The sequence below is a fragment of the Trichinella spiralis genome, assembly GCF_000181795.1.
Source record: "Trichinella spiralis strain ISS 195 chromosome Unknown Scfld1, whole genome shotgun sequence".
NCBI classification, from domain to species: domain Eukaryota; kingdom Metazoa; phylum Nematoda; class Enoplea; order Trichinellida; family Trichinellidae; genus Trichinella; species Trichinella spiralis.
Genome location: NW_003526940.1, coordinates 3,374,792 through 3,384,146, shown reverse-complemented (window position 1 = coordinate 3,384,146; position 9,355 = coordinate 3,374,792). Strand labels below are relative to the sequence as shown.

Sequence of the window (9,355 nt, the reverse complement as noted above, 5' to 3'; positions counted from 1 at the left end):
GTGTGATTAATAAATAATCTTCTGTCAACATCAACAAAGGCATAGGTTCCACAGAAATATCAATCGAAATTGATCTTCAATTGTAGATAAAATGAGAAATGAAAACTAAATGTTGTTTCAAAATGATTATTTAAAATGGAATTTAAACCATCAAATTTATTTTCCTTTTTGGTCTTGCGTTTCAGTTCAGTGCTTAGCATTCGAGGGTTATTAGCTGAGGAGCGAAACAAGATGAGATATTATCATCCGAAATTTGCCTGCTGAAATTGTGATGGATACGACTTTCTGGACTGGACGGCAATGAACAGAAAATGGACGCCGAAATGGATTCCATTATTACTAATACTGGAGTAAACGAGAAGTACACTGTGAAGCAGGAAGTAAAATGCTGCTGGGCATAATGCATGACGCAGCTAACTGAGCTAGACAAATCAACCGGAACGGTGCATAAGCTATTTAATGGTTGCAAAATGGTTATTTAAAACGGAGTGCAAAACAGTTAAATTTATTTCCCTGGTTTTCCGTGTAGCTGTATGCTTCGTATTTGAATGTTGTTAATAATGGAGAGTGATGAAATTCAGTTTGCTTCTACTCAAAGGAACCAACAAAAATTAGTGTACAGAGGAAGGTGTTACACCCTCAAGCGGACGAATCGCAATGACAAATGTTGGATATGTGCATCAGTAAACAGAATTATTTTATTATAGCACGTTGTTATTATTGTGTAGTATCATGAGCTTGCAATTTCGTTTCCAATTTAGGGAACAAGAGGTTGCCCTGGCAAGCTCTATACTAACGTTGATGCCACAGAAGTTATCTGAACCGGTGAGCATGCAGAGGGCTGCCGAGTAGATACCCATGCATTCTAACATCAGCAGCAGCTGAATGAATTGAAGAGGCTGGCTGCAGGAGATCCGAGGCCGGTATTAGAAATTTTCGATGAACTGGCAAGCAATGCCTCCACCAGTCTAAAAACTGCCCCTCACTTTCCAACGTGGGAGCAGGCCCGGAACACAATGTATTATAGCCGTTCGAAGAGATACCCACGACTTCCGGCCAGGCGGCATGATCTGCGGCTTACTGCCGAGCAGACGACAACGAAATCCGGTGCGCAATTTTTAATGTATCATTCGCCGACCAATGATATATTAATTTTTGCCACCGAGGATGGTGTGAAGCTGCTGGCTCAGAGTAACTGCTGGTGCGGGGATGGGACGTTTAAGATTGTCCCCTGCTGGTACCAGCAGTTGTTTACCCTTCATGTGTTCCTGAGGGGTAAACTGCTACCCGTCGTGTATTGTTTGACTGTTAGGAAAGATAGCACCACCTAGGGTTTTGTCAGTTTTTACAACTTATCCTTGATGAACAGGGTAAGACTGAGACGGTGGTGCGGCAAATAGATGATGGCTATATGCATGGAAGGGGCTCCGTAAGCCGTAGCCCAGCTTACGGAGTCCAGCAGCGACGGGTAGCTGCGCTTACGGGTAGATTGGTTCATAATGAAATTAGTGTTGAGCATTTTTTGAGTGCAATATAGTATCATACTCCTGAACCACTACGATTATAGTACTTTTGCACTGTTTATTATTGTTGTATATATTTCATTAATTATTGTTGTATATATTTTTTATTCCTTATGATTGTATAGTTTGTCATTGTCATATATTCTATATCTTGTATTATAGTTCACGCTTGTTTGTTGTTGATCTTATTTATTGTTGGTTATTGTTGATTTTCATTGCTTGTTAGTTGTTGTTGATCCTTATTGATTGTTGCTGTAACATGATGCTGCATACTATACATTTGCATAGTAGTATACTATGTATACTATGCATACATACATGTAGCGAAAGGCAGACATGTTTATGTGCAAAGTAGTCTGCTGATTAGCACAGATGTGAAGAAGTAAAATTACAAAAGCAAGTTATTATGTGAACAATGAAATGTAAAACTGAAGAATCATTAATGTTATTGACTAAGATAACCACTTATTTAAAGCCATATTCGAATATTGCAAGACATTTTGTTAAATGCTCTTCTTAACAACATACACAAAGAATATGCAAATGTAAAGAAGTTAAACATTAGTTTGAAGCATATTAACTTTGCTATTGTTATAATTTCTTAAACGCAATAAAAGATAGCTAACACCATATCTTAAAAAGCTTTTTCTTTAAAAAATAGTAAATGCTTTTTTATGTCCATATAAGGTATTTTAATGGTAATGCACCCATATTAGGTAAAGAGTAGATAAATAACAATCACCCAATCTTTGATCAAAGCTTAATAGCTAATCAAATGGCAAAGTTATTAACCCAATCACTTATCATAATTATTAGCTAATAAAATAGTAGAATCATTAGCCAATTACCAATCAATCGCGTGCAACCTATCAGCGTACAGCCAATCACAAAAAGGGGGCGGAGTTTGGAACAAATAGGATGCGGATGAGTTCAGACTAGCCCGAGTGGCAAAAATGGGAGCTGGTGAAAGTGCTCACTGCGGGGTGGTTTTACTCGGTCCCGCTTTTCTCTCATTGGTCTTTGCCCACGCTATTTTATTAGACCGTCAAATCTTTGTTGTATTGGTTTTCATTTTATTTGGCCGTGAAGTCTTTGTCGTAATGGTTTTTTTTGTCTAATTCCTCAGTGAAGTCTTTGTCGCATTGGTTTTTTTTGTCTAATTGCTCATTGATTCAAACTCTTCAGTTGTTATTAAGATTTGACGGTCCAATAAAATAGCGTGGGTAATGAACAATGAGAGAAAAGCGGGACCGAGTAGTACCAAACCGCTCACTGCGAGAGCAGTTTGATTTTTGTTCAAAATAAGCTGCTGCTCGGTATAACTTTTGCAGCGGACACGGACCGAACTAATGAGATCTTTCCTGCAGAAAATGAAGGCGAAGAACACTGAAGCTACAGTATGAAGAATAATACATGAAGATCGGAAGAGCAGTACGGTAAGGGTTGTTGACAAGAGGGTTGGCAAGTTGCCAAGAGTGTGTGCTTGTGTTTTACATCGTCGTCGATCCTGGTTTCCGATTGTCTAATAAAGTATATACTCATTGCTTGTTCTTTTGTTGTCGCAATGCCATCAGGAAAGCGCGAGACTGAGCGAAAGGGAAATGCACCAGTCAATACCGGCCCGTCGCCAAATAGCGATGGACTCGCCAATAACACGGTGGAGGAAGTTAACGAGCTTGTTCAAAGGAGCGACTCGTTACAATGGGGGCCTGTCCGGGAAATTGTCGTGAGGGGAATTGGAAATGCCTGTTACGGCCCACCCCCGACATTCTCCCCGGGAATGGATCCAGTCGAATGGCTCGAGTCAATGGAAGATTTTTTCGTCGTGACGGGCGTTCCATCCTCGCAGCAAGCTGCCAGCGCCAGGCTTTCAGTGAATATTGCTGTTCGGAGAGAACTGTTCCCGCCAGGATTACCTCGGGACATCTCCTGGGACGCGCTGAAACGCCGTTTTCTTGACATCTACGGCCACGGTGAGTCCCTGATACAACTGGCGGTGCGATTCAATGGCCTGAAGCAACGAAAGAACCAGTCGATCGGAGAATTCGCCCAGGAAGTGGCCGAGTTGGGACGTCGGGCCGGAAAGTCAGAGAGCGAATTGGTTGCGCGTTTCATTTGTGGCGTGGCATCGAAAGAGGCCCACAGAGAGCTCCGTCTGCGGGAACCGACGACGCTTGTGAAGGCACGCCAGCTGGCGGAAAACGCAGCGGAACTGGAGACAGAAGTTGGGGGAAGTCGGCAGCGAACCACCGAAAATGCTGACGCAGGGAATGACAACATGGCCCAAGCCGTGGAAGCCCTGAACCGACGGTTCGACCAGCTGCAGATGACACTAGAAAGATCGAACAGCAGACGACCCGCCCGAAGGGCAACGGAGTGCTTCCGATGCGGTGAACAGGGTCATTTCCTTCGGGATTGCCCGCAGCGACGCGTCGCAGCTAGAGGGATGCCAGCGACGACTTCGAGACGACCGGCGGAGAGGACGATGGCAACTATCAACCCGCAGACCGGCAACGTGCTCGCCGTCTCAGGTGGGATAGAGAACTTGCAAATTTCGCTGTTGGTCGATAGTGGTGCAGTGGTCTCAGTAATCTCCAAGCAGGTGTGGGATAAGGCCACCTCATGCCGGAAATTGCGGGGAGCGGCCAGCCCAATACAACTGGGCGACGGACGGAAGATGGCGACCTTCGGCTGGGGAGTCGTTCAGCTGCACCTGGGGAGATGGAAGGGGCCGCTCACGGTCGTGGTGGTAGAGAAGTTGGTGGTCCCGGGCATCCTGGGCACAAATTTCCTAGATACCATGGTGCGGAGCATGGACTTCAGGTCTCGCTACTTGGTCCTGAGAGACGGGACGAGAGTGAAGTTCCAGCGAGAGGCAAAAAGTGACGCCCAGCCCAGCATTGGCTGCGCGGTTGTGGCGGAGCCACAGAGTGTGGGATCTGACGTAGGAGCCGGTGTCGATGGGTCGAATGATTGGACACGTACCCTAGTGGATGGAGCGGAGTGTTCCGCGCGCAGTAAGAGGGCCCTACGCAGCATACTCCGGAAATGCGGGAAGGCCATCTCGCGCGGCGAGGCCGACCTCGGACGAACAAGCCTTGTAAAGCACCGCATCGAGACCGGAGGGGCCCAGCCGGTGAAGCTGCCACCCCGCCGCCTTCCCCAAGCCCAGCGGGAGGTGGTGGACCGGCTAATCCGGGAAATGCTGCACATGGGGGTAATCGAACCAGCCTCAGGCCCCTGGAGTTCACCAGTAGTGCTGGTCCGAAAGAAGGACGGTTCGCCGCGATTCTGCGTTGATTATCGCAGACTGAACGCTGTGACGCGCGTCGATGCCCAGCCCATCCCGCGAATAGATGATATGCTGGATGCGTTGGCGGGGGCCAAGTGGTTCAGCACGCTCGATTTGGCGTCTGGCTACTGGCAAGTAGAAGTCGCTGAGAGAGACCGGGAGAAAACGGCGTTTTCCACACCCCTGGGACTCTTTCAGATCCGCGTCATGCCGTTCGGACTCAGCAACGCCCCGGCGACGTTTCAGCGTTTGATGGAGAAAGCGCTGAGGGGGCTGACGTGGAAAACGTGCCTCGTCTATCTCGACGATATTATCGTCTTCGGGAAGACAGAGGAGGAGCACCTGGAACGCTTGGAAGGGGTGCTGTCCCGCCTGCAGTCCGTGGGACTGAAGATCAAGCCGGAGAAGTGCCAACTGATGCGACAGAGCGTACACTACCTGGGCCACATTGTGACGCAGCATGGGGTTGGTACCGATCCAGAGAAGACGGCGGCGGTCCAGGAGTGGCCCACGCCTCGGTGCGTGAGAGAAGTCCGGCAGTTCCTGGGATTGGCATCCTATTACAGGCGGTTTGTCCGGAATTTCGCCAGCGTGGCAAATCCGTTGCATGCCCTGACAAAGAAAGGTGAGAAGTGGCGTTGGGGTCCGAAGGAGGAAGAAGCATTTGCTCGCCTGAAGGATGCGTTGGTGAGTCCCCCGATTCTGTGCCACCCACACTTTGACCGCACTTTTCTGGTGGATGTGGATGCCAGCGAAGACGCCATCGGGGCAGTGTTGTCGCAGCAAGGAGAGCAGGGCCCACCGGGGGTGGTCGCGTACGCCAGCCGCTCGCTCTCGCGTGCGGAGCGGAGTTATTGCGCGACGCGGAGGGAGATGCTGGCCCTAGTCTGGGCTACTCACCACTTCCGGCCATACTTGTATGGTAGGAAGTTCACAGCCCGGACGGATCACAATTCCCTGAAGTGGTTGCGGAACTTTCGGGAGCCCGAGGGACAAGTCGCACGCTGGCTGGAGAAACTGGCCAAGTTCGACTTTGAGGTGGTCCATCGTCCCGGAAAGAAACACCAGAACGCGGATGCGCTGTCCCGGCGTGCTTGCAGACAGTGTGGGTCCGGTGATGACTCCCCGAATGTCCACGTGGCGGCTATGGCATTAGAGTCACCCAGCCCCGTCGAACGCTGGCAGAAGGAAGACGCCGAGTGCATGCAGGTTCGGGAATGGATCGAGAAGGAGACATGGCCACACCTGGCTCCAGAGGGCAGTCTCTGGATGAAGAGTCTGTGGAGCCAGCACGACAGGATAGTCCTGCAGGAGGGGACTATATGTCGCACGTGGGAGATCCCCGACACAGGAGACTCCAGGTTGTTGCCGGTCATTCTGAGGCGGAACATCCCGGAAATCCTGAAGACCATCCACAACCAACCAACGGGGGGCCATTTAGGAGTGGCAAAAACCCTGGCGAAAGTGCGCCAGCGTTACTACTGGCCCCAGCAGAGGAGGGAGGACGTGGAAGATTGGTGCCGAGCGTGTCAGACGTGCGCCGCTCATGCGATCCCAACTCGGAAGTTGCAAGCCCCCATGCAGCTGCAACCGGTGAGCCACCCTTTCCAACGAGTGGCTATGGACCTTGTGGGACCCTTGGAGGAGACACAGAGTGGTAATCGCTACATCCTAGTGGTGTGCGACTACGTCTCCAAGTGGCCGGAGGCGTTCCCCCTGCCCAACGCTGAGGCGCGCACAGTGGCGACGGCTTTAGTGAACGGCGTTTTCTGCCGCTACGGTGCGCCGGAGACACTGCACTCCGACCAAGGCCGGAATTTCGAGTCGGAGCTGGTGAAGGAGGTGTGCCAGCTGTTTGGTGTGACGAAAACCCGGGCCACCGCTTACCACCCGCAGTCAGACGGCTTGGTAGAACGGATGAACCGCACGCTGGTGGACATGCTAGCGAAGGCGTCCATCGACCATCCGGAAGATTGGGATGTCTACCTCGACCGGACACTGCTGGCTTATCGGACCAGTGTTCACTGCACAACCGGGGCCACTCCCAGTCGCGTTCTGTTCGGCAGAGAGCTCCGGCTACCAGTGGACCTGATGTACGGAGTGCCGACGGATGCACACGTGAGGTCCGCAGGGGAATACGTACAGCACCTGCGCAGAGATTTGGAGCGGGTGTACGAGGTGGTCCGAAAGAAAGCTGGCCGGGAACAACGACGCCAAAAGGCATGGAAAGATCGGAAAGCCTACGGACCTGTCTACGAGCCTGGCGATCTGGTGTGGATGCAACTCCCCACAAAGACCAAATTTGGGGCGTACTGGGACGGTCCGTATCAGGTCCAGAGGAAGCTGGATTGGAACACGTACCGGATAGAGAAGGTGGGAGGTGGAAGAACACGGCTGGTAGTACACTTCGACCGACTGAAGCCGTATCACGGCACTCGTGAAGGAGAAGGAGCCCAGGGGAGACAACGGGAGAGGAGAAAGACGCGGCGACCAGCCTGGCTCCGAGATTTCATACAGACGCAGGAAGTGAGCACGGGACGTGCTCTTCATGAGGGGGAGAGTGGTGCAGCGGACACGGACCGAACTAATGAGATCTTTCCTGCAGAAAATGAAGGCGAAGAACACTGAAGCTACAGTATGAAGAATAATACATGAAGATCGGAAGAGCAGTACGGTAAGGGTTGTTGACAAGAGGGTTGGCAAGTTGCCAAGAGTGTGCTTGTGTTTTACATCGTCGTCGATCCTGGTTTCCGATAGTCTAATAAAGTATATACTCATTGCTTGTTCTTTTGTTGTCGCAATGCCATCAGGAAAGCGCGAGACTGAGCGAATGGGAAATGCACCAGTCAATACCGGCCCGTCGCCAAATAGCGATGGACTCGCCAATAACACGGTGGAGGAAGTTAACGAGCTTGTTCAAGGGAGCGACTCGTTACACTTTGAAGGAATAATATTACAAAAGCATGTTTTTATTTCAACTGGAATGATCTTATGTAATCAGTGAAGTGTAGAACGCTGAAGATTTTGAATGGTATCATTTGCCATTTCAAAAATGTGTGAATTCCACGTCATATGTGAAAGAAGTACATTATTTGAAAAATTGGAAAATGTGATTATTTATGTCCATATAAGGTGACTTCAGGGTGGAGCATTTCATATCTGCTTAAACTCTGAATGATACCAACCATCTAATCTATGTCAAAGCTGAGTTGTCAATCACGTGCTATAAGTTGTTCGTCGAATTCGTGCTCATATCTCAGTAACTGATAAAGCAGCGTAACTCATTAACCAATTACGTATCTGAACAGCAAATGAGTCTGAATAAATGCAAACAAATCCATGAATTTTTTGGAACTAATTCATCCCTCAGCGCAAGAACAATCAATAACAAACAGAATTAACTGGATCCCAACGACACTCTTAGCGTGCTGAAATAGCAGTCATGGGTCGACGTAGGCCACGCATTGCAGAATCTTCTTCGGATGAGAAGCCGCGCTGCTGATAGGCGTCATGTACCAGAATTCCCTCTGCAAACACCTAAAGAGTACATGTAGAAGTTGAGAAACGATTTAGCAGATACATTCAAAGAAGTAAGCGAGAAGCTTCAAGCAGTGTTACGACGTCAGATAAAATGGTTCAACAGTAGAAAGAATGAGTATAAGCTCAGCATCAATAACAAAGTCCGGCTGGCTACACAAAAGAAGGATACTTAGGGCAGAACGTGAGAGGGTACATTCCGCATTCTGCAGCGAGTTGGCCAGAATATAATAAAGAAAGTAAAATGTCAAGCCCTAAAAAAGCTGATGATCCACACTGACCGATTAAATGCGTGTATGGGGCAAACCACAAGGTGGGGTGGACAAGTAGTAGAATCATGATAACCATGTAAAACGGTTACATAATGTCATCATTGCAACATCAAGCCAACAAGAACAAAAGCCATAGCAAGAGCCAGAGTTAAGCTGATCAAAGAGAATTCCAGTCACTCCAAGATGGCTGAAGGAATATGTCACGGCAGTCTCACAAACAGTCTGAGACAGACTGCTCTTAAAAGGCAGGGGGGTGATGTAACGAGTGATAAATACAGCGGGTATCAACGGCAAGACACAATAAAGCACATCGAAGAACGTGATGTCCACAGCAGAGTGAATTTGAAGCAGCTTTAACTGCTATTCTGCTTCGTGCTGTCCTTCGCTTCCTTTTTGCTTTCAAAGTGTTTTACACTCATTTATTTCAGTTCATCAAATAAATTACGTTTCAGCTAGCAATTAAATGAAATTTATGCATTAAATGCTTTTCCGTTTGTCAGAAAATATTCTGATGATTAGCTAAAGGCGATTGTAATGCAATGGAAAAATCAACAAGTGATGAATTGTCCACAGCTGCAGTTGTCAGCTTAAACTAGGCATGGCAACTGCTAATTTGTTAGCATCGAATTACATTTTTGATTTCCGTCTGACTGTTCTATGAGAATCTTTCTTGTTAGCAACCAAAGAATTTTATTTTCAACTTCAGAAAGTTTTGACTTTTTTCATCAGTG

The 9,355-nt window shown here is 48.4% G+C and overlaps 4 protein-coding genes across 4 annotated transcripts; 1 reads left to right on the top strand and 3 right to left on the bottom strand.

Moving 5' to 3' along the window:
* Window positions 1-732: 732 nt before the first annotated feature.
* On the top strand, window positions 733-1,732 carry Tsp_11991 (conserved hypothetical protein). Its single transcript, XM_003382290.1, has 4 exons — window positions 733-825; window positions 876-1,292; window positions 1,370-1,484; window positions 1,686-1,732. Exons 1-4 carry the CDS (start codon window positions 733-735, stop codon window positions 1,730-1,732), a joined length of 672 nt encoding a protein of 223 aa, XP_003382338.1.
* A 1,458-nt stretch (window positions 1,733-3,190) lies between these two features.
* On the bottom strand, window positions 3,191-4,147 carry Tsp_11992 (conserved hypothetical protein). Its single transcript, XM_003382289.1, is given in 4 exon segments — window positions 3,191-3,504; window positions 3,515-3,843; window positions 3,881-4,049; window positions 4,069-4,147. 4 exon segments carry the CDS (start codon window positions 4,145-4,147, stop codon window positions 3,191-3,193), a joined length of 891 nt encoding a protein of 296 aa, XP_003382337.1.
* A 195-nt stretch (window positions 4,148-4,342) lies between these two features.
* Window positions 4,343-5,862, bottom strand: Tsp_11993 (conserved hypothetical protein). The gene is made up of 4 exons (XM_003382288.1): window positions 5,767-5,862; window positions 5,231-5,707; window positions 4,835-5,202; window positions 4,343-4,814 (listed from the first exon to the last, which is right to left on the bottom strand). The coding sequence occupies exons 1-4, from the start codon at window positions 5,860-5,862 to the stop codon at window positions 4,343-4,345; spliced, it is 1,413 nt and encodes a 470-aa protein (XP_003382336.1).
* A 571-nt stretch (window positions 5,863-6,433) lies between these two features.
* Window positions 6,434-7,593, bottom strand: Tsp_11994 (conserved hypothetical protein). Its single transcript, XM_003382287.1, has 2 exons — window positions 7,251-7,593; window positions 6,434-7,230 (listed from the first exon to the last, which is right to left on the bottom strand). Exons 1-2 carry the CDS (start codon window positions 7,591-7,593, stop codon window positions 6,434-6,436), a joined length of 1,140 nt encoding a protein of 379 aa, XP_003382335.1.
* Window positions 7,594-9,355: the final 1,762 nt, after the last annotated feature.

Bases quoted from the DNA above. Each gene is read 5' to 3' on its own strand.
- Tsp_11991 (XM_003382290.1), top strand. From the start codon at position 733: ATGAGCTTGCAATTTCGTTTCCAATTTAGGGAACAAGAGGTTGCCCTG. The intron at 826-875 runs GTGAGCATGCAG...TTCTAACATCAG, and splicing joins CACAGAAGTTATCTGAACCG to CAGCAGCTGAATGAATTGAA. The intron at 1,293-1,369 runs GTGTATTGTTTG...CTTGATGAACAG, and splicing joins GGGGTAAACTGCTACCCGTC to GGTAAGACTGAGACGGTGGT.
- Tsp_11992 (XM_003382289.1), bottom strand. From the start codon at position 4,147: ATGAGGTGGCCTTATCCCACACCTGCTTGGAGATTACTGAGACCACTG. The intron at 3,844-3,880 runs GTCGTCTGCTGT...TGTCATCTGCAG, and splicing joins CTCCGTTGCCCTTCGGGCGG to CTGGTCGAACCGTCGGTTCA.
- Tsp_11993 (XM_003382288.1), bottom strand. From the start codon at position 5,862: ATGGACCACCTCAAAGTCGAACTTGGCCAGTTTCTCCAGCCAGCGTGC. The intron at 5,708-5,766 runs GTGATCCGTCCG...AGTGGTGAGTAG, and splicing joins CGCAACCACTTCAGGGAATT to CCCAGACTAGGGCCAGCATC. The intron at 5,203-5,230 runs GTTGGCACTTCT...CTTGATCTTCAG, and splicing joins GTGTACGCTCTGTCGCATCA to TCCCACGGACTGCAGGCGGG.
- Tsp_11994 (XM_003382287.1), bottom strand. From the start codon at position 7,593: ATGAGTATATACTTTATTAGACTATCGGAAACCAGGATCGACGACGAT.